This window comes from Oncorhynchus mykiss, chromosome 12 (genome assembly GCF_057628025.1).
Source record: "Oncorhynchus mykiss isolate SJ-2025 chromosome 12, ASM5762802v1, whole genome shotgun sequence".
NCBI lineage: Eukaryota > Metazoa > Chordata > Actinopteri > Salmoniformes > Salmonidae > Oncorhynchus > Oncorhynchus mykiss.
This window is the reverse complement of record NC_143033.1, coordinates 64,290,410-64,314,880: the sequence shown is the minus strand read 5'-3', so window position 1 is coordinate 64,314,880 and position 24,471 is coordinate 64,290,410. Positions and strand designations below refer to the sequence as shown.

At 42.6% G+C, this 24,471-nt stretch overlaps 1 protein-coding gene across 1 annotated transcript in view; it reads right to left on the bottom strand.

Moving 5' to 3' along the window:
* Nucleotides 1-1,480: 1,480 nt before the first annotated feature.
* The window catches only part of mmp25a (matrix metallopeptidase 25a), a 34,853-nt gene continuing 11,862 nt past the window's right edge, over nucleotides 1,481-24,471 (bottom strand). Inside the window, exons 4-10 of the mRNA XM_021626048.3 lie at nucleotides 12,655-12,965; nucleotides 11,990-12,169; nucleotides 11,755-11,851; nucleotides 11,546-11,628; nucleotides 4,881-5,030; nucleotides 4,392-4,673; nucleotides 1,481-2,033 (exon numbers count right to left, since the gene is read on the bottom strand). Coding sequence (XP_021481723.1) covers nucleotides 1,771-2,033; nucleotides 4,392-4,673; nucleotides 4,881-5,030; nucleotides 11,546-11,628; nucleotides 11,755-11,851; nucleotides 11,990-12,169; nucleotides 12,655-12,965 — 1,366 coding nt within the window. The 3' untranslated portion in view covers nucleotides 1,481-1,770. The remainder of the gene's footprint in view (nucleotides 2,034-4,391; nucleotides 4,674-4,880; nucleotides 5,031-11,545; nucleotides 11,629-11,754; nucleotides 11,852-11,989; nucleotides 12,170-12,654; nucleotides 12,966-24,471) is intronic.

The window sequence follows — 24,471 nt, the reverse complement described above, 5'->3', positions numbered from 1 at the left end:
GCTTGGAGTTTGCCAAAAAGGCACCTAAAGGACTCTCAGACCATGAGAAACAAGATTCTCTTGTCTGATGAAACCAAGATTGAACTCTTTGTCTGAATGCCAAGTCTCACGTCTGAAGGAAACCTGGCACCATCTCTATGGTGAAGCATGGTGGTGGTAGCATCATGCTGTGGGGAGGTTTTTCAGTGGCAGGGACTGGGAGACTAGTCAGGATCGAGGGAAAGACGAACGGAGCAATGTACAGAGAGCCTTGGCGAAAACTTTCTCCAGTGCGCTCAGGACCTCAGACTGGGGTGAAGGTTCACCTTCCAACAGGACAACGACCCTAAGCACACAGCCAAGACAATGTAGGAGTGGCTTTGCGACACCTCTGAATGTCCTTGAATGGCCCAGCCAGAACCCGGACTTGAACCCAATCGAACATCTCTGGAAAGACCTGAAAATAACTGTGCAGTGACGCTCCCCTTCCAACCTGACAGAGCTTGAGCGGATCTACAGAGAATGGGAGAAACTCCCCAAATAAAGGTGTGCCAAGCTTGTAGAATCATACTCAAGAAGACTCAATGCTGTCATCGCTGCCAAAGGTGCTTCAACAAAGTACTAAGTAAAGGGTCTGAATACTTATGTAAATGTGACATTTTTATTTTATTTTATTAGCAACAAAAAAACATTATGGGGTATTGTGTGTAGATTGATGAGAGAGAAAAAAACATTTAATCTATTTTAGAATAAGGCTCTAACCTAACAAAATATGGAAAAAGTGAAGGGGTCTGAATCCCTTCCGACATTACATTAAAATGTGTTGAAAGTGTTTCTTTTTAAGGAAATAGTATTTCACAGTTCACTAGCTTCATGCTAACTGAATTTAGCTTCGCCAATCTCTAGCTAGCTTTAGGCTATTAAGTTTCAGCTATTGTTAGCTCACATGTTGACGGTTTAGAATGTAATGGTTCTAGCATTGTTTATCTCATGCCGTCAGTCATTTGTAGCTTCATGGGAATTGACACTGCTGAGTTCTATATAATGTTACCCGCAACACTATTGCTAATCATTTGTTTTTGTTAGTGATGATTCATTTGCTTTTGGATCATGAAATATGTTTGTGAAACCATATGGGAACATTTACACACTTTGCATTCAGTATTTTCACAACACATCTTGTGTTTGGGACTTATTGTTCATATGTTTATGCCCCAAAAAATCTCAGCCTTTTTAATTTACATTTCTTGATTCTTATTTTTTAATACAATCTAAGAGGTGAACCTGCAAGAAGGCATTTAATTGTACACCATGTGTATCCTGTGCATATGACAAATACATGTTGATTTGAATTACATAATTTTTCTCGATATCTATCTTTACCAACATCTCTGTGTTCTTGTTCGCAAATGTAGCAAAACATTCAATCAACTGAACGTGCCCCTAAGCTAAGTTCAGAACAACTAAATAATAATTGAACCAATCATGGCATTACACAGGATAGGATAGAATAGTATAATTTAATATCCCATACGGAAATTGTCTTTGCAACAAAGGACAGGCATACTTGGTGTACAGATAACATACATCATATCAGGTGACATACAGTACATCACAAGACCTAATGACCAGATGGACATACTTAAATACACTGTAAATGTCTTATAGTCCTCTGAGCACTGAAATCATCACAACTCCTGAACCTTGCTTGCTGTCTGTCTTTTTATCTATTTAATTTTCACCAAATCATTGTAGTTGACAGAGAAAAAAAAACATTGAAAACAGTGAATACTAACATACAGAAACAGAAAATAACAACAAAACAGAAACAGACACTATGATTAGCCAATAAGATGCTTGTATTGTTACAGTTCTGCTCCGGTCACAGTCTCTGCCTGTAGGGTGAGGCATCTTGGGTAAGTGGGTGGGAGTTGGTCCACCAACCTTACATTTCATCCAATCCACTGCTGTGGATTTTGGAGTGATACTTCCCTGGTCCAACCCCCCTCTCTTTAGCACCCAGTAGGAGGTGTCCTTGAAGAAATAAGCATCTCCTGAGGGAAGAGAGTGATTGTGGTATGGTTTGTGTACTTCAAGGAGAGATGTGGTCAACTAAACATATTGGGAGATTCTCAATTGGTATTGCTCGATTCCTCGCTTCATCTCCTCGCCTCCTTTTGAAAAAGGTCAAAGGTAATCTAGGAGCGGAGGCGAGAAGAGGATACGTTGAAAGAAATGCGCTTGTATGAAGTTAGACTCTCCTCCACTCGTGCGTCATCAGGCAAATTACATTTACAGGGGAGGAATCCAAAAATAAAATGGTTATATAACTACTGTATAGTTTTTAAATGTGTGCATGCTTTTCTCCTTTGAGAGGGTGTGGTAGATTTGTTTTTAAACACTTCTGCGCTAGCTGCAAGGAAGAAACTCTTGTGCATCCTCTGCCGAAGTAGGTAATCGAGGAAGAGAGCATACTCCTCCATTTGCTTACAAACAAATTGACACTCTCCTCCATGACTCATCGGTTTTGGGGTCACAGAGGAGAGGAGGATGGAGGGGTCAAGGAGAGGACAGACTTTTCAACAAATGAGAATCTCCCAATATCACACTCTCAGTAAAGTTGCATATAATATATTTATATTCTATTCGTGTGGGATTTGTCGTAAGGATGGTATACAGAAGACAGCCCTATTTGGTAAAAGACAAAGTCCATATTATGGAAAGAACAGCTCAAATAAGCAAAGAGAAACGACAGTCCATCATTACTTTAAGACATGAAGATCATTCAGGAAAATGTCAAGAACTTTGAAACTTTCTTCAAGTGCAGTCGCAAAAACCATCAAGCACTATGATGAACCTGCCTCTCATGAGGACTGCCACAGGAAGACCCAGAGTTACCTCTGCTGCAGAGGAGAAGTTCTTTAGAGTTAACTGGGCCTCAAATTGCAGTCCAAATAAATGCTTCACAGAGTTCAAGTAACAGACAAATCTCAACATCAATTGTTCAGAGGAGACTGTGTGAATCAGGCCTTCATGGTCGAATTGCTGCAAAGAAACCACTACTAAAGGACATCAATAAGAAGAAGAGACTTGTTTGGGCCAAGAAACACGAGCAATGTTCATTACACAGGTGGAAATCTGTCCTTTGGTCTGATGAGTCCAAATTTGAGATGTATGGTCCCAAACACCATGTCATTGTGAGACGCAGAGTAAGTGAACGGATAATCTCTGCATGTGTGGTTTCTACCTTGAAGCATGAAGGAGGAGGTGTGATGGGGTGCTTTGCTTGTGACACTGTCTGATTTATTTAGAATTCAAGGCACACTTAACCAGCATGGCCACCACAGCATTCTGCAGTGATACACCAACCCATATGGTTTGCACTTAGTGGGACTATCATTTGTTTTTCAACAGGACAATGACAATGACCCAAAACACAAGGGCTATTTGACCAAGAAGGAGAGGGATGGTGCTGCATCCTGGCCTCCACAATCACCAGACCTCAACTGAATTGAGATGGTTTGGTATGAGTTGGAATGCAGAGTGAAGGAAAAGCAGCCAACAAGTGCTCAGCATATGTGGGAACTCCTTCAAGACTGTTGGAAAAGCATTCCTCATAAAGCTGGTTGACAAATTGCCAAGAGTGTGCAAAGCTGTCATCAAGGCAAACATTTATTTAGATTTGTTTAACACTTTTTTGGTTACTACATGATTCCATGTGTTATTTCATAGTGTTGATATCTTCACTATTATTCTACAATGTAGAAAATATTTAAAAAATAAAGAAAAACCCTTGAATGAGTAGGTGTGTCCAAATATTTGACTGGTACTAAAAGTGCCCCAGAACTACCCTTTACTAAGCCTTAAGGACCCACAAAGCTTCCCTCGGAGTACTGTAGTGTCATCCTGTATTGGTCAGTTGGTAGAGCATGGTGCATTTTGCTATGGGGCGTAGAGAAGATTTTGCAATTTCATAACTCATTTCATGCAATTCTACTCATTTTGCCAAGGGGCGGGGAAAAGAATTTGCAGTTTTACAGCTAATTTCCTGCAATTCTACACATTTTGCCATAGGTCGGTAATTCGACCATGCTTACTACAATTTTAGATAGCTGGCCACTAGACTAATTTACCAATCTAAAAAATGTTAGCTGACATGGGCTACTGTAATTGAGTGACTGTCAGTGACTGACATAATAGAATATTATGCAACATTTTGAAATATTCCATGTTCCAGCTCTCAACAGTAAGTTGCGACCCCAATTGAGTTCCTAAAACAAATGGATCCGCAGGCCTACAAAAGTGGGGGTAGCCAGTTGCCCATTTCTGGGTAAAATGGTTGGATTGGATAAAGGCCAATCTGATCCTGGATCTGTGATTAGGTGCAAACACTAACTTAGCGTATTTCTTACCGTCTCCCCAGCTGATGATGTCATCTGGGTCAGAGGGCACCCCTGTCCAGAGGGAGGCCATTTTGGGGTAGCCCCCCTCCAGTTTCCTGTCCTGCCCCCCTTCGTCAAATCTCCAGAACTCCCCTCCGCTGAACACGTACGTTTTCCCATTGTGTGCCCACACAAACACCGCCTCCACCCTCTCCAGTGGCCGACCCTCCATGGTATGCATGCCCCATTCCTCTAGGGAGCGTGGGTACCCAGGCAAAGAGGCCCTGTCTTTGAACATCCAGTACTGGGCTCCTGCATAAGACAACCAGAGAGAGATTAATCACATTGAAATATATAATTTATCAGACATAAACAGATAGAAGACGCTCATTTGGGCATTCATATACTACTCACACAAGCACATAACAGTAAGCAATATACAATTGAGAATACTATATATTTACGGTATCATATCATATCATATTATGCAGTATTATATATTTTTGAATATATTCTCACCAATGAAGAAGATGATGTGTCCGTCACTCCTTTCATAGACTGTGTCGATCCGGTCCAGCCTTAGGGGGAGCCCAACCCAGAAGTTGTGGATCAATGCTGGGTTGAAAGACACCAGAGAACCCCACTGCTGAGCACGCCAGAAAAAAGCACCTGAGAGAGGGAGAGAGAGAGACAAAGGGAGAAGCACAGGTTGGGGGGAGAGAGTGTGTTTTGGGTGTACAGTATACAGTAAGTGTATGCACTATGCATATGTATTTGTGTACAATGTATGGGTTACAGTTGACTTTAGATGTGACAATGGAAAATATGCACGATAGACAGTATGTTAGACAGTATGTTCCACAAATCTAACAACGTAAATGTATTGTATTTTCTCTAAACAGTCTTCATGCAAAAAAAAATATACACTTATATTTTCGCAATGTGATTTACATTTATCAAAAACTCAGATACCAACAATACGTTGGGCTTTGACGTCAAGAAAGGAAAAGCCTGCTGGTGGCTTCGGTGATGGAGGCGAATTGGGTAAGTAGGTACAAAATTGCCCAAAGAGTTTGGTCATGTTATGTTGGTAGTAGATGATTTTTTTTAAACAGTCCATGCAAAACGAACTGGCCCACTCAGATCTAGCATGGTGCTTGGGGATGGAATAGGCTAGCTAGCTAGCAAGCAAGCTACAACAACTCCATCAACATTGCACGTTTTGCAAAAATAAATGGTCAAATACCAATTGGATTAATGTCATCTTTTGTTTCAAGGTATGTCTTTATTTTTGCTGAACTGTGATCTTTATTGGCTGATATATGTTGCAGAATATCATGGTAGCCAATGTTGGGTCAGCCATTATAAACTCAGCAAAAAAAGAAACGTCCTCTCACTGTCAAATGTGTTTATTTTCAGCAAACTTAAAATATGTGTAAATATTTGTATGAACATAACAAGATTCATACAACTGAGACATAAACTGAACAAGTTCCACAGACATGTGACTAACAGAAATGGAATAATGTGTCCCTGAACAAAGGGGGGGTCAAAATCCAAAGTAACAGTCAGTATCTGGTGTAGTCACCAGCTGCATTAAGTACTGCAGTACATCTCATCCTCATGGACTGCACCAGATTTGCCAGTTCTTGCTGTAATATGTTGCCCCACTCTTCCACCAAGGCACCTGCAAGTTCCCAGACATTTCTGGGGGGAATGGCCCTATCCTTCACCCTCTGATCCAACAGGTCCCAGACGTGCTCAATGGGATTGAGATCCGGGCTCTTCGCTGGCCATGGCAGAACACTGACATTCCTGTCTTGCAGGAAGTCACACACAGAACGAGCTGGTGGCATTGTCATGCTGGAGGGTCATGTCAGGATTAGCCTGCAGGAAGGGTACCAAATGAGGGAGGAGGAAGTCTTCCCTGTAATGCACAGCATTGAGATTGCCTGCAATGACAACAAGCTCAGTCCGATGATGCTGTGACACACCGCCCCAGACCATGACGAACCCTCTCCCTCCAAATCGATCCCGCTCCAGAGTAGAGGCCTCGGTATAACGCTCATTCCTACGACGATAAACGCGAAACCGACCATCACCCCTGGTGAGACAAAACCGCAACTCGTCAGTGAAGAGCACTTTTTGCCAGTCCTGTCTGGTCCAGCGACGGTGGGTTTGTGCCCATAGGCAATGTTGTTGCAGCTGATATCTGGTGAGGACCTGCCTTTCAACAGGCCTACAAGCCCTCAGTCCAGCCTCTCTCAGCCTATTGCGGACAGTCTGAGCACTGATGGAGGGATTGTGCATTCCTGGTGTAACTCTGGCAGTTGTTGTTGCCATCCTGTACCTGTCCCACAGGTATGATGTTCGGATGTACCGATCCTGTGCAGGTGTTGTTACACGTGGTCTGTCACTGCCACTGTCAGCTGTCCGTCCTGTCTCACTGTAGCGCAGTCTTAGGAGTCTCACAGTATTTTATTGCCCTGGCAGTCCTCATGCCTCCTTGCAGCATGCCCAAGGCACGTCCACGCAGATGAGCAGGGAACCTGGGCATCTTTCTTTTGGTATTTTTCAGAGTCAGTAGAAAGGCCTCTTTAGTGTCCTAAGTTTTCATAACTGTGACCTTAATTGCCTACCGTCTGTAAGCTGTTAGTGTCTTAACAACTGTTCCACAGGTGCATGTTCATTAATTGTTTATGGTTCATTGAACAAGCATGAGAAACAGCGTTTAAAACCCTTTACAATGAAGATCTGTGAAGTTATTTTTACGAATTATCTTTGAAAGACAGGGTCCTGAAAAAGGGATGTTTATTTTATTGCTGAGTCTACCTGGATTTACTGTTACTGCTGCTAGTAACATTAGCACTCCGTTTAGTATGTGGTTAGCTATAGCTACCATCGGCAAAGAACAGTTTTAGCCAGTTTGGTTATCGACGTTCAATGTCTACTATGATGATAAAGGTTTATTTTGATTTTGTATGAGAAACGCTGATGTGCTGAACTTCTAATAAGTGATGTGTTTCAAGGCTGCTAGTGGTTAGCTAGTGGTTAGCTAGTGGTTAGCTAGTGGTTAGCTAGTAGGGGTAAGCCAGCAGGGGTGTAAAAGGGGTTATGCTAAAAGCTTGCGCACTGTACAAGTGCCACGGTGTACTCTCTGTTTAGGGACAAATAGCATTCTAGTTTGCTCAGTTTTTTGTTAATTATTTCCAATGAATCAAGCAATTATCTTTTTGTTTTCTTATGATTTGGTTGGGTCTAATTGTGTTGCTGTCCCGTGGCTCTGTGGAGTCTGTTTGTGTTTGTAAACAGAGCCCCAAGACCAGCTTGCTTAGGGGACTCTTCTCCAGGGTCATCTCTCTGTAGGTGATGGCTTTTTTATGGAAGGTTTGGGAATCGCTTCCTTTTAGGTGATTGTAGAATTTAACGTCTGTTTTCTGCATTTTGATAATTAGCGGGTATCGGCCTAATTCTGCTCTGCATGCATTATTTGGTGTTTTACGTTGTACACAGAGGATATTTTTGCATAATTCTGCATGCAGAGTCTCAATTTGGTGTTTGTCCCATTTTGTGAATTCTTGGATGATGAGCGGACCCCAGACCTCACAACCATATAAGGCAATGGGTTCTATAGAAGGCCCTTTTTGCCTTGTCTCTCAGCTTGTTCACTGCTTTGTGAATGTTACCTGTGGCGCTGATGTTTAATCCGAGGTATGTATAGTTTTTTGTGTGCTCTACGGCAACGGTGTCTAGATGGAATTTGTATTTGTGGTCGTGGCAACTGGACCTTTTCTGGAACACCATTATTTTTGTCTTACTGATATTAACTGTCAGGGCCCAGGTCTGACAGAATCTCTGCAGAAGATCTAGGTGCTGCCTTTGTTTTGGTTTGTTTCTTTGTCAGTTAGGGTGCCGTCTAGCGTACAGTAATTTGGCAAAAAAGCCAATTTGACATTTGCTCAGTACATTGTTTTCACTGAGGAAATGTACGAGTCTGCTGTTAATGATAATGCATTTTTCCCAAGGTTGCATATCCCACGGTAGTGATTGGGGTAACATTTGTCTCCACTTTTGTGGATTGGGGTGATCAGTCCTTGGTTCCAAATATTGGGGAAGATGCCAGAGCCAATGATGATGTTAAAGAGTTTAAGTATAGCCAATTGGAATTTGTGGTCTGTATATTTTATCATTTCATTGAGGATACCATATTTTGTCCTGTAGTTCATTCAATGTAATTGGAGAATCCAGTGGGTTCTGGTAGTCTTTAATAGGTGATTTTAAGATTTGTATTCGATCATGTATATGTTTTTGCTGTTTGTTCTACGACCAAAAAGAAAGGAGAAGTTATCAGTTTTGGATAGATAACTCTTCGTATTGTTGTTTGTTTAGGGTTTTCCAATTTTCCCACACTTGGTTAGACTATGGATTTTTCAATTACATTGAGCTGCTTTCTGACATGCTGTTTCTTCTTTTTCCGTAGTGTATTTCTGTATTGTTTTAGTGATTCACCATAGTGAAGGCGTAGGCTCAGGATTTCTGCATCTCTATGTTTAGGTTGGATAGGTTTCTCAATTTCTTTCTTAGGTTTTTGCATTCTTCATCAAACCATTTGTCATTGTTGTTCATTTTCTTCGTTTTTCTGTTTGACATTTTTAGATTTGATTGGGAAGCTGAGAGGTCAAATATACTTTACACCTTCACTCTTACAGTGGGACGTTTTGTCCAGGAAGTTGTTTTGTTGTTTTTTGGTAGGTTTCCACACTACTTTCCTTCCATCTATAGCATTTCTTAATATTATTTAGTTCCTTTGGCTTTGATGCCTCATGATTGAGTATTGCTCTGTTCAAGTAAACTGTGATTTTGCTGTGATCTGATATGGTTATCAGTGAACGCAGTGACTGTGAACGCTCTGAGAGACTAGGTTGAGGTCAGTGATAAAGTAGTCTACAGTACTACTGCCAAGAGATGAGCTATCAGTGTACAGTGCCTTGCGAAAGTATTCGGCCCCCTTGAACTTTGCGACATTTTGCCACATTTCAGGCTTCAAACATAAAGATATAAAACTGTATTTTTTTGTGAAGAATCAACAACAAGTGGGACACAATCATGAAGTGGAACGACATTTATTGGATATTTCAAACTTTTTTAACAAATCAAAAACTGAAAAATTGGGCGTGCAAAATTATTCAGCCCCCTTATGTTAATACTTTGTAGCGCCACCTTTTGCTGCGATTACAGCTGTAAGTCGCTTGGGGTATGTCTCTATCAGTTTTGCACATCGAGAGACTGAAATTTTTTCCCATTCCTCCTTGCAAAACAGCTCGAGCTCAGCGAGGTTGGATGGAGAGCATTTGTGAACAGCAGTTTTCAGTTCTTTCCACAGATTCTCGATTGGATTCAGGTCTGGACTTTGACTTGGCCATTCTAACACCTGGATATGTTTATTTTTGAACCATTCCATTGTAGATTTTGCTTTATGTTTTCGATCATTGTCTTGTTGGAAGACAAATCTCCGTCCCAGTCTCAGGTCTTTTGCAGACTCCATCACGTTTTCTTCCAGAATGGTCCTGTATTTGGCTCCATCCATCTTCCCATCAATTTTAACCATCTTCCCTGTCCCTGCTGAAGAAAAGCAGGCCCAAACCATGATGCTGCCACCACCATGTTTGACAGTGGGGATGGTGTTTTCAGCTGTGTTGCTTTTACGCCAAACATAACGTTTTGCATTGTTGCCAAAAAGTTCCATTTTGGTTTCATCTGACCAGAGCACCTTCTTCCACATGTTTGGTGTGTCTCCCAGGTGGCTTGTGGCAAACTTTAAACAACACTTTTTATGGATATCTTTAAGAAATGGCTTTCTTCTTGCCACTCTTCCATAAAGGCCAGATTTGTGCAATATACGACTGATTGTTGTCCTATGGACAGAGTCTCCCACCTCAGCTGTAGATCTCTGCAGTTCATCCAGAGTGATCATGGGCCTCTTGGCTGCATCTCTGATCAGTCTTCTCCTTGTATGAGCTGAAAGTTTAGAGGGATGGCCAGGTCTTGGTAGATTTGCAGTGGTCTGATACTCCTTCCATTTAAATTTTATCGCTTGCACAGTGCTCCTTGGGATGTTTAAAGCTTGGGAAATCTTTTTGTATCCAAATCCGGTTTTAAACTTCTTCACAACAGTATCTCGGACCTGCCTGGTGTGTTCCTTGTTCTTCATGATGCTCTCTGCGCTTTTGACGGACCTCTGAGACTATTACAGTGCAGGTGCATTGATACGGAGACTTGATTACACACAGGTGGATTGTATTTATCATCATTAGTCATTTAGGTCAACATTGGATCATTCTGAGATCCTCACTGAACTTCTGGAGAGAGTTTGCTGCACTGAAAGTAAAGGGGCTGAATAATTTTGCACGCCCAATTTTTCAGTTTTTGATTTGTTAAAAAAGTTTGAAATATCCAATAAATGTTGTTCCACTTCATGATTGTGTCCCACTTGTTGTTGATTCTTCACAAAAAAATACAGTTTTATAACTTTATGTTTGAAGCCTGAAATGTGGCAAAATGTCGCAAAGTTCAAGGGGGCCGAATACTTTCGCAAGGCACTGTACCTACCATAGGAGTCCCCTCGAAGCCTACCATTGACTATGTGCATACACAGCGTGTGACAGAGCTGCAGGATTTGTGACCCGTTTTTGTTGGTTATGTTGTCGTAATTGTGCCTAGGGGGGCATATGGAGGAGGAAATGCTGTCTCTTCCAGATAGGTGTTTGTGTGTGCTGCGGGTGTCAGGTGTCTTTCCAGTTCTGGAATTTAGGACACCAGACTAGTGCATGTCCCTGGGCTTGGAAATGATTGACTTCCCCCTCCAATATAGAGAAGCTGTCCTCATTAAAGTATGTGGATTCTAGTGGGAGGATATAGGTAGTACACAAGAGGACATTTTCCTGTGTTTTTTCTCCCTCTGCTGTGTGTGCATCTTGCTAGCTATCACTCAAATGATTTCTCTCTCATTTTACTAGCTGTCACTCAAATGGCGAGGGACTGAAGGTCACAGACTGAAACTCAAATTGCTAGGGGGCTGGACCACGTGGGAGAACATTTAGAGAAAATGGCGCCACACAGACACTGACAGTCCCAAGCCCATACATTTTTCTATAGTTAACATGAAAAATGGTTGTTCTTCTTACCCTTGAAGAAGAAGACTTCTCCTCTGATGTTGGCAATGGCATCATATTTCCCCTCACAGCGATCTGGCAGAGCAGGGTCTGGGCTGTGTTTGTAAGGGGCGGTAGAGAGAGGGTACTGTATCTTTATGATATTTTCATGATATTGTCATATAGTATCTTAACCATAACAAGTTGTAGTATTTGCAGTATTTGTCCAGTTATACACTCACTGTGGTGTTAGTCTTGGGGATGGAGGACTGGGCAGGAAAGGTAGGTTGGGAGTGGTTGGGGCCGGAGTGGGATGCGTGGCAGACCTTCTTCTCTTTCCTATGAAATACCATTTCAGTATTTTTGAGCATTTGTGTTCCTGTGTCTCTGCATATGGGTCTTTCTAATATTTCCCTTTATTGAGGACCCAAACAAAGACTTCAAATGTGTGTGTGCACTGTGTGTGATTGTGTGTACCGTATATAGCCTGTATTCCCAGCCTGTCATCTGTAGGTAGTGTGTAGCTCTGGATGTCCCCCACAGTCCCCTGGTAGTATGGCCTCATGATGGAGGGATTGGAAGAGGTATGTGAGAGGCCCAGGGCGTGGCCAAACTCATGCACTGCTACCGTGAAGAGATCAGTGGTGCCAATGTCATCTGAGAGAGAGATGGATAGGAGAGAAAAAGAGACAATAGATCTCAAATCAAATTGTATTTGTCACATGCTTCGTAAACAACAGGTGTAGACTGTGAAATATTTACTTATGTGCCCTTCCCAACAATGCAAAGAGAAAATAATAACACAAGGAATAAAAATATAAATTGTAACAATAACTTAGCTATATTACAAGGGGTACCAGTACCGAGATGATACATATACTGTAGGTATAGGCTATTTGGTGATAGCGGGAGAATGACAGAAATGGAGGAAGGGAAAAAAAGCGAGACAGAGGTTGGGGAAGCTAAAGATGAAGAGAGAAATGGAGGGAGGGGAGAGAAAGGGAGAGAGAGCGTAAGAGATGTTGGCAGGAAATGAGGTAGATGGATAGATAGGGAAAGATAAAGCAATTAAAATCTCATTATGTTGTTCACAGAAGTGCACACCGTTTATGTGTGTTACGCCCTATAAGCCTCTCCCTCACCTCCATACCCGTAACTCCAGCTCTCCCCATTGTCAAAGTGGGTGTCCCCCGCCATGTCCGCCGTCCCGGGGAAGAACGCGTGAGCCAGGGTGCCCCCTCTGCCATCGAAGGGGTACCCGTCCTCGTGGTAGGAGCTGGGAAAGGACACCCTGAAGTCCCCCTCTTGGTTGGGGTGGTCCCGGGAGGGGCGAAGAAGTTGGAAGTTGAGGGGGGTGGGGTTGCTCCACACACGGAGGGCATAGGTGAGGATGAGATCCACCAGTTCGGGGTGGAGGGAGGGGGACAGGGAGGGGGAGGGGTAGCTGAGCACACTGGAGTGGGGGAGGATGATGGAGGGCATGAGAGGAGATTTGGGTTGCGAAGAGAGGGTATATTACTGGAAACTTTCTAAGTTTACCTGTAAACTACCATAATTATCTTTCAAGGGTTTTATGTAATCTATCACAAGACATCTAGTGGCTCATTAGGGCACTTCAGAATATGAACCATCAACTTAGTGAATATTATTGGTGTGTAATATGAGGGATTCAAATCAAATCAAATTGTGTTAGTCACATGCGCCGAATACAACAGGTGTAGACTTTACAGTCAAATGCTCACTTTCGAGTCCCTAACCAACAATGCAGTTGAAAAAAAACATGAGTAAGAACAATAAATAAAAGTAACAAGTAATTAAAGAGCAGCAGTAAAATAACAATAGCAATACTATACACAGGGGGTACCGGTATAGATTCAATGTGCGGGGGAACCGGTTAGTTGAGGTAATATGTACATGTAGGTAGAGTTATTAAAGTGACTTTGCATAGATGAAAATAACAGAGAGTAGCAGCGGTGTAAGAGGGGAGGGGGGGGGGGGGGGGTAGTGCCTTGCGGTCGGAGGCCGAGCAGTTGCTATACCAGGTGTTGTTGTGCCCTCGACTGTCTTGGTGTGCTTGGGCCATGTTAGTTTGTTGGTGATGTGGACACCAAGGAACTTGAAGCTCTCAACCTGCTCCACTACAGCTCTGTTGATGAGAATGGGGGTGTGCTCGGCCCATTTTGTCTGTAGTCCACAATCATCTCCTTTGTCTTGATCATGTTGAGGGAAAGGTTGTTGTTCTGGCAACACACAGCCAGGTCTCTGATCTCTCGTCTTTGTCAGTGATCCGGCCAACCACTGTTGTGTCATCGGCAACCATAATGATGTGTTGGAGTTGTGCCTGGCCGTGCAGTCATGAGTGAACAGGGAGTACAGGAGGGGACTGAAAATTCACCCGAGGGGCCCCTGTGTTGTTACCTACCCTTACCACCTGGGGGGCGGTCCCTCAGGAAGTCCAGGATCCAGTTGCAGAGGGAGGTGTTTAGTCCCAGGGTCCTTTTTTTCATCCAGGTGGGAAAGGGCAGTGTGGAGTGCAATAGAGATGGCATCATCTGTGGATCTGTTGGGGTGGTATGCAAATTGGAGTGGGTGTAGGTTTCTAGGATAATGATGTTGATGTGATCCATGACCAGCCTTTCAAAGCACTTCATGGCTACAAACGTGAGTGCTACGGGTCAGTAGTCATTTAGGCAGGTTACCTTAGTGTTCTTGGGCACAGGGACTATGGTGGTCTGCTTAAAACATGTTGGTATTACAGACTAGGACAGAGAGAGATTGAAAATGTCATTGAAGACACTCGCCAGTTGGTCAGCTCATGCTTGCAGTACACGTCCTGGTAATCCATCTGGACCTGCGGCCTTGTGAATGTTGACCTTTTTAAAGGTCTTACATTGACTCTGGAGAGCGTGATCACACAGTCTTCTGGAACAGCTTGTGCTCTCATGCATGTTTCAGTGTTATTTGCCTAGAAGCAAGCATATAAGTAGTTTAGCTCGTCTGGTTGGCTCGTGTCACCGGGTAGCTCTCGGCTGTGCTTCCCTTTCTAGTCTGTAATGGGTTGCAGGCCCTGTCACATCCAATGAGCGTCGGAGCAGGTGTACTACGATTCGATCTTAGTCCTGTATTGACGCTTTGCCTGTTTGATGGGTCATCGGAAGGCATAGTGGGATTTCTTATAAGCTTCCGGGTTAGAGTCCCGCTCCTTGAAAGCAGTAGCTCTAGCCTTTATCTCAGTGCGGATGTTGCCTGTAATCCATGGCTTCTGGTTGGGGTATGTATGTATGGTCATTGTGGGGATGATGTCATCGATGCACTTATTGATGAAGCCAGTGACTGATGTGGTGCACTCCTCAATGCCATCGGAGGAATCCCGGAACATTTTCCAGTATGTGCTTGCAAAACAGTCCTGTAGCTTAACATCTGCTTCATCTGACCACATTTTTATTGATCGAGTCACTGGTGCTTCCTTCTTAAAATGTTTGCTTGTAAGCAGGTATCAGGTGGATAGAATTATGGTCAGATTTACCAAATGGTCTCCGTGTGTGGAGTAAAGGTGGTCCAAAGTTTTTTCCCTCTAGTTGCACATTTAACATGCTGATAGAAATTTGGTATTACTGATTTAAGTTTCCCTGCATTAAGTCCCCTGCTACTAGGAGCGCCGCCTCTGGTTGAGCATTTTTCTGTTTGCTTATGGCGGAGTACAGCTCATTCAGTGCCAGCATCAGTCTGTGGTGGTATGTAGACAGCTACGAAAAATACAGATGAAAACTCTAGGTAGATAGTGTGGTCTACAGCTTATCATGAGATACTCTACCTCAGGCGAGCAAAACCTCAAGACCTCCTTAGATATCGTGCACCAGCTGTTATTTACAAAAATACATAGTCCGATGCCCCTTGTCCAACCAGACGACGTTGTTCTGTCCTGCCGATACGGCGTATAACCAGCCAACTGTATGTCGATAATGTTGTCATTCAGCCATGACTCCGTGAAGCATAAGATATTACAGTTTTGAATGTCCCGGTAGTTTAATCTTCCGCATAGGTCATCGATTTTATTTTCCAAAGACTGCACGTTTGCTAGCAGAATGGAAGGAAGTAGGGGTTTCGCCTACGAATTCTCAGAAGGCAGCCCGCCCTCTGGCCCCTTTTTCTCTGCCTTCTCTTCACGCAAATGATGGGGAACTGGGCCTGTTCCTGGGGAAACAGTATGTCATTCACGTCGGGCTCATCGGACGCGTTAAAGGAAAATAAGTCATAATCATAGTACTGATGTCCAGAAGATCTTTTCGGGTCATAAGAGATGGTAGCGGCAACATTATGTACAAAATAAGTTTTAAAATAAGTTACAAACAATGCAAAGAAACAAACAAAAAAACGATTGGTTAGGAATATGTAAAACATCAGCCTTGTTCTCCGGCAATCATCTTGATTCTGAATGAAATAATCATTTTTTAAATCATTTTTTCACACTTTTATTTATTTTACTATGTCAGTATGTATTTTGTCAATGTTTTGGCATCAAGCTGACGGCAGCTGTGAAAGACATTAACAGTTGGAGGAGTTGCAGAGTTAATTGAAAATAATGCCATTGTTGATTAGATGCTTTTTTCATTAGGATATTTGGTCTATCTACTACAGTGCCTTGCGAAAGTATTCGGCCCCCTTGAACTTTGCGACCTTTTGACACATTTCAGGCTTCAAACATAAAGATATAAAACTGTATTTTTTTTGTGAAGAATCAACCATAAGTGGGACACAATCATGAAGTGGAACGACATTTATTGGATATTTCAAACTTTTTTAACAAATCAAAAACTGAAAAATTGGGCGTGCAAAATTATTCAGCCCCTTTACTTTCAGTGCAGCAAACTCTCTCCAGAAGTTCAGTGAGGATCTCTGAATGATCCAATGTTGATCTAAATGACTAATGATGATAAATACAATCCACCTGTGTGTAATCAAGTCTCCGTATAAATGCACCTGCACTGTGATAGTCTCAGAGGTCCGTTAAAAGCGCAGAGAGCATCATGAAGAACAAGGAACATACCAGGCAGGTCCGAGATACTGTTGTGAAGAAGTTTAAAGCCGGATTTGGATACAAAAAGATTTCCCAAGCTTTAAACATCCCAAGGAGCACTGTGCAAACGATAATATTGAAATGGAAGGAGTATCAGACCACTGCAAATCTACCAAGACCTGGCTGTCCCTCTAAACTTTCAGCTCATACAAGGAGAAGACTGATCAGAGATGCAGCCAAGAGGCCCATGATCACTCTGGATGAACTGCAGAGATCTACAGCTGAGGTGGGAGACTCTGTCCATAGGACAACAATCAGTCGTATATTGCACAAATCTGGCCTTTATGGAAGAGTGGCAAGAAGAAAGCCATTTCTTAAAGATATCCATAAAAATTGTTGTTTAAAGTTTGCCACAAGCCACCTGGGAGACACACCAAACATGTGGAAGAAGGTGCTCTGGTCAGATGAAACCAAAATTGAACATTTTGGCAACAATGCAAAACGTTATGTTTGGCGTAAAAGCAACACAGCTGAACACCCTGAACACACCATCCCCACTGTCAAACATGGTGGTGGCAGCATCATGGTTTGGGCCTGCTTTTCTTCAGCAGGGACAGGGAAGATGGTTAAAAATGATGGGAAGATGGATGGAGCCAAATACAGGACCATTCTGGAAGAAAACCTGATGGAGTCTGCAAAAGACCTGAGACTGGGACGGAGATTTGTCTTCCAACAAGACAATGATCCAAAACATAAAGCAAAATCTACAATGGAATGGTTCAAAAATAAACATATCCAGGTGTTAGAATGGCCAAATCAAAGTCCAGACCTGAATCCAATCGAGAATCTGTGGAAAGAACTGAAAACTGCTGTTCACAAATGCTCTCCATCCAACCTCACTGAGCTCGAGCTGTTTTGCAAGGAGGAATGGGAAAAAATGTCAGTCTCTCGATGTGCAAAACTGATAGAGACATACCCCAAGCGACTTACAGCTGTAATCGCAGCAAAAGGTGGCGCTACAAAGTATTAACTTAAGGGGGCTGAATAATTTTGCACGCCCAATTTTTCAGTTTTTGATTTGTTAAAAAAGTTTGAAATATCCAATAAATGTCGTTCCACTTCATGATTGTGTCCCACTTGTTGTTGATTCTTCACAAAAAAATACAGTTTTATATCTTTATGTTTGAAGCCTGAAATGTGGCAAAAGGTTGCAAAGTTCAAGGGGGCCGAATACTTTCGCAAGGCACTGTATACATATGGAAACAGTATTGAAACAGATACAACATAAATTATACTATATATAAATTTTAAAAAATTGTTATACAAATATAAATGACCAAAGTTATGATAGATTGCCATAGACTTTCTGTTAATTACCAAAATGACTGAAGATTCCGGTAACTTTGGTAAACTACCTGTGGTATATTAACGAGGCAAGATGCAGCCATGCTGTTTAGCATCAAGTTTAATAACAGAATTAATTGACATGTGCATTCTCATAATGCACTTTGACCTTGACTATGGTACGTACGGTGACCTGCGTGTACCAATATTACTATTAACCCTATAATGTAATACCATAATTGAACCATGTAGTTGTTATAGGCTAATTAATACACTACATCATCTACTCATTTTAGTCTGAGAAACAGTAACAAATGATCCCTATTAAATGGGCGGCAGGTAGCCTAGTGGTTAGAGTGTTGGACTAGTAACCGAAAGGTTGCAAGATCGAATACCAGAACTGTTGAACACAAAATCTGTTGTTCTGCCCCTGAACAAGGCAGTTAACCCACTGTTCCTAGGCCATTGTTGAAAATAAGAATTTGTTCTTAACTGACTTGCCTAATGAAATAAAAGTTTTTTGAAATGCTTGTACTGTAAACAACTAAAATAGTATGTATCTTTTAAACATTTCAATGAACAGTTTGACATCATGCGTTTATTTTTCTTACAACCTTTGTCCATACATCTTTTCACATCATAACAATTCTTTCTCTTTTTTTCAGCCTCATCAGTGTGAATGCGTGTGTGTAAAAGTCTTTAAGCGCTGTAATGCTGGGGTGGTCTGATGACCCTGTGAGAGCAACGCAGGCTTTGTGTGTCTGCGTTCAAATGTCCTTAACTGACACTGTACAGGTGAGACGAGTCAGTCAAAGAGTCGGTTACCACCAGAGATGGTGTTTCAGGAGCAACTCATGCTCTCAACTGATCCCTGTGTCATATGTGGACGGTCAGTGTCTCTGCCTATCACTTTGTAAGATACTGGACCTGTCTGTTGTGTGACAAACTCAGGTATCCATCTCTGTCCTCCTCACGTTGTATTTCGCAGGTACACGGCATCATCCAATCCAAATTACCTTTCCACTGTACGTTGGTCATGGTTAGAGCATTGGGCCAGTAACTGAAAGGTTGCTGGTTTGACTTACTCAAGCCGACAAGGTTAAAAATCTGTCACATCGACAGTTAAGGGCACATCGCCCTTGAGTATGACACTTAACCCTAATTTGCTCCCAGGGGGTGGTATTACTATGGCTGACCCTGTAAAACATCACATTTCACTGCACCTATCCGATGTATGTGACAATATTTTCATTTGGTTTTACTTGTACTGCTTGTACTGTGTGAAGCACAGCATTGCGAACATGTCTGCTCAAGAAGAGGTCAGCAGGCGTTTGTCCTGTTGTGTAGTCCGTTGTGGTGCGGTACTGCAGTCAGAACAAGGAGATCTTGTCCTTTATGTCCAGAGTGGTACTGGCAGGCTTTATTAAAACAATTTTTGAATGTCTGAACATACCTCTCTGACAGCCCTTTTGAAGCTGGGTGTCCATGCGTGCTGGTGGAGGGCAGGATTCCGTTCTACCTCACAAACGTCTGGAATTCGTTTGACATTAAAGTCTTCGCATTGTCCGTTACGATTTTCTCAGGTAACCCGAATGATGAGAACAACTTCTCAGTCTGGTTATGGTAGCATGTGAAGTGATTTGTGACATTCTGAACACTTCTAACCATTTAGAGTGTGCGTCAACCACTATCATAAACATGGGCTTGCAACATCTGTGTAAACATTTAACACTCACCATGGAACTCCCATGGATGCAACAAAACCTGTCATGGTATTTCACACTCCTTGCAGACCGGGTCCACTTCTCTAATATCGTTCTGGCCACTTGACATAAAGTATTTGCGAGCAAGTTGTTTCGTTTTTACAATGTCCTGGTGTCCTGTGTGTATTGCCCCATAAGAAACACCCTCGTTCCTCCGTGTGTAGAATTTCAAATTTACTTCAACCAGTTCAAGCCAACTCTCCATTATATATTTGTAGACTTTTGAGAGCTCCCTCTCCATGTGTGTTGCCCTGGCTATTTGTGTAGCATTCAGCAGTGCTTCCTCAAAGTACTCTGCTGGCAGTGCGTGAATGTTCCGGCATTACTGGTCTCAGGTAGTAGTCATACGCTGACAAAATGTTGGCCTACCGCTGGATGCAATCGTAGGGAGGCTCTTGTGCTCCCCAAACATGGTAAGTAAGGGTTTGTGATCAGTCAATAAGTTAAATTGTCTCCCCCACCGATACTGATGGAAATTTTAGTGCATAGATTAGTCCCAAGGCTTCCTTTTCAATCTGTAAGCATTTCTTCTCAGCTGGGGCATCTCTATTTGGCATAATGTGCTGGATGATGGCTTCAATACTGTACAATGCGTCACAAGCCAAAGAAAGAGGTACTCACGAGGCACAGATGTCAATTCAATGTCTATTCCATGTTGGCTCAATGTAATTTCATTGAAATGACGTGGAAACAACGTTGATTCAACCAGTGTGTGCCCAGTGGGTAGTTTTGAGTCACAATGGACTAAGACCTGATCACTCGTTAACAGCTCTTTTCATTTGTTGAAGGTATCCTGTTCCGGTTGTTTTCAACGCCAAGTCACTTGGTCTTTCAGCAACCTGTACAGTGGCGCTAGAACTGTGCTCTGCTGTGGCACAAAACGCCAATAGTAGTTAACAAGACCCAGAAAGGCCCTCAGCTCCTACACGTTTGTAGGCGCATGTGCCCCCTTGGATAGCTTTGATTTTCTCTGTGGACGGGTGAATTCCTCTGTTATCCAACACATGACCTAGATACTTGATCCGTGTTTTCTCAAATTCACATTTGGACTTTTTCACTTGGAGTCCGTTCTCCTGAGGACGTTGCAGGACCTTTTGTAGGTTCCTCGGGTGCTCCTTTTCATTCCATCCAATCAAGATCCTTCATCAGATTTTCCATAATCCTCTGAAAGATAGAAGGGGCGGAGCTTACCCCGAAAGGTAACCTATTGTGCATTCAGAAAGTATTCAGAACCCTTAACTTTTTCCACATTTTGTTACTTTACAGCCTTATTCTACAATGGATAAAATAAAAACTTTTCCTCATCAATCTACACACAATAGCCCGTAATGACAAAGACAAAAACAGGTTAAGAAATGTTGGCAAATTTATAAAAATTCAACAAAAAAACGAAATACCTTATTTACATATGTTTTCAGACCCTTTGCTATGAGACTTGAAATTGAGCTCAGATGCATCCTGTTTCCATTGATCATCCTTCACCTGTGGTAAATTAAATTGATTGGACATGATTTGGAAAGGAAAACACCTGTCTATATAAGGTCGCAAATTGACAGAGGGTGTCAGAACAAAAACCAAGCCATGAGGTCGAAATAATTGTCCATAGAGCTCTGAGACAGGATTGTGATCTGGGGAAGGGTACCAACATTTTTTTGCAGCATTGAAAGTCCCCAAGAACACATTGGCCTCCATCATTCTTAAATGGAATATGTTTGGAACCACCAAGACCCTTCCTAGAGCTGGCCGCCCGGCCAAACTGAGCAATCGGGGGAGAAGGGCCTTGGTCGGGGAGGTGACCAAGAACCCGATGGTCACTCTGACAGAGCTCCAGCATTCCTCTGTGGAGATGGGAGAACCTTCCAGAAGAACAACCATCTCTGCAGCACTCCACCAATCAAGCCTTTATGGTAGAGTGGCCAGACGGAAGTTAAGTATCTATGTACGAGCTCATCTGGTGCAACTAGGGCTGTTGCAGTGACCGTATTACCGCCACACCGGCGGTCACGAGTCATGAAGGCAGTCAAATTCCATGTGACTGTTTAGTCACGGTAATTAGGCTTCTCCAAGCTCTGATGCTGCTGATGGTGATTAGTAGCTGATCAAACTTGCTAACTGCTTGGTACTCAGCAATCTATTGTCCCTCTAATCACTCTGACATCAATGCAAATGTATTCAAAAATCTAATCAAACACTTAATGAGAGCCCATGAGCTCACGTTGTGCAATATTTCTATAGGCTATGCAACTGCGCAAAAAAACAGAGTGATAGCCCCTACTAAAAAAAGGAGGATCCATTCAGCTTTCTATAGACTAGGCCTACTATATATTTTTCTCAACTTTCCTAATATTAAGCACATTGTTTATCTTGTCATGACTGTCCTGTTCAGATCCAAATAGGTCAGATCAGGTTTGCAATGAATGACTGCAACCACATGTCCTCTCACCCGCAGAAGGGGGAGGAGGAAACTGATGGGGGTTAACTCACTCCCTGTTGTAAATCAAGGTAGAAGATTCAGGTCTCACTCTCCAAATTCATTAAAGGAATGTGCCAATTTTTCAACAGACTTTTCCCGCCAAAACTCTAATACGTTCCAAAGCGAATGCTGGAACAATATTTCGAACATAGAACGTTGGGAATGGTCAGAGGTGATCTAAAGAACACTAATGTCATTTTGGTTGTTATTTTGTGATGTCATAAAAAATTCCATTTGCTTTTTACGTGCATATTTTTCCCGACGACCCTGTTGAGACAGGTGCATGATAACGGTCCATTCTAAATCAAAACCAATTTCACACATATATTATTTAGTATATGTAAAGATTAAACCAAGAATAGTCTGTTGGGTGACAATATTAGCCTATCATGTGTGATGTCACACCCTGATCTGTTTCACCTGTCTTTGCAGGACCTTTTGCAGTTGGGCTTGTCTCCACCCTAATCTGTTTCATCTGTCTTTGTGCTTGTTTCCTCTCCACCTTGATCCGTTTCACCTGCCTTTGTGCTCGTCTCCACCCCCTCCAGTTGTTGCCCATCTTCCCCATTATCCTCAGTGTATTTATACCTGTGTTCTCTGTTTGTCTGTTGCCAGTTTGTCTTGTTTTGTCAAGCCTACCAGCGTGTTTCTCTGTTTTTTAGCCCTCCTGGTTCCGACCTGTTCTGCCTGCCCTGACACTGAGCCCGCCTGCCTGACCCTTCAGCCTGCCATGACCTTGAGCCTGCCTGCCACCATGTACCTTTTGGACTCTGACCTGGTTAATTAACTTCTGCCTGTCCTCGACCTGCCTGCCCCTTGTATTCTAATAAATATCAGAGACTCTGACCATCTGCCTCCTGTGTCTGCATCTGGGTGCATCTGTGTTGTTATATGAATTATATATTATCACTTGAATGATGCCCAGCATAAGAGACTGCTTTTTTCCCCTAAACTTTTTAGATTCATATTCGCACACCTCATGTAGCCTAGCCCATAGGCCTATATGTGGCCAAATAACTTCTTAAAATGAACCACATTAATCCGCTTTACAAGGGGTTTAAAGCCTAACTGACTTACATAAGCAGGGCATGAGTTTCAAGTTAGGGAAAGATCATTTTAACCATAAAAATGCAACTTTATAATGAAAGCATTACGTGCATAATCTCATTTGAGGTCACTTTTGATAATGGGGTTTTCTCGCTAATGGAACATTCACGCTTAGCCTACTGCCATGTGTGCATTGCTGCGCTTATAATGTGAAGAAATAGCCTAATAGTTTATCAATATTTTAAGCTAAACGTTCTGATCTATTGCGTCAGCCACAAAAAAAATGCTAGTGGCTATATTAATTTGGGATCTATTGAACCCCACAACTGTCCCAGGCTATTGTTTGGAATATTTATTTATCGCACAATAGGGTCAACTTTTGTACTATGGGGGACAGTAGGCTAGTGCTTTTGCTGTACGTTAGACCTACTCATCTTGTTGGCTGACGATAAGTAAATGATAGACAGTTCTTCCAGTATCTTCAATATGCACCTCGGAATTGGATAAGAACGTGCACAGTTGTGTCCCCGGTGTGTCTGTCTTCACTTGTAGCCTGTGAGAAAGACCTGATCACATCTCGGAGAGCCATTTGAGTGAGAGGCACTTCGGATTGCGCAGCACTCAGGGAGAAGGGCACAATGCATCACTCCAGGCCGCAAAAAGAATGTATTTTTTATAGGGTGCATTACGACAACAAAGGCGATGCCGCCGTGAAGTGTTTGTCAAATTGTGAATGAGAGACTATTGGAGTGTTTACAGCCTGCGCAAAAAAAAACAAAGCAGGGCTCATGCCTTTCAAGCAACTTTTTTCAAGTCTTAAAAATCAAAACAAAGCCCAATGTTTGTAGAACAACTAAAGTTACATTAATAACTCTAAATTAAGCATATTAGGAGTTCCTATGTCACGTCTGCTCCCATTCTTCCCTCCCCCTGGTGCTTGAGGGCACCAGGTTGTCCTGCATCACGCACTCCTGCCATCCATCATGCACACCTGCCTTCCCTCGTCATGTGCATCAGCGTTATAGGACTCACCTGGACTCACTTATCACCTGTTAATTTCCTCCCTCTGTTCCCCGCTGCTGCACTGTATTGTTTTTTTCTTTAGTATTAGTTTGCTGACTCTGTTCCTGTCTCGTTCCATCTCCATTTTACTCCCCGTACCTGCTTTGTCTCTCCAGCGTCATCTCAAGTGACAGAATGCAGTAGCCTACATACGAAGCAAGAGTACTGGCGTTCCGGTTGGTATGGTGGCATCGGTGGCATCTGGGTCACCACCGATGGAACCGGGGGTGCTTAGCCAGCTCGTCGGGCTTCC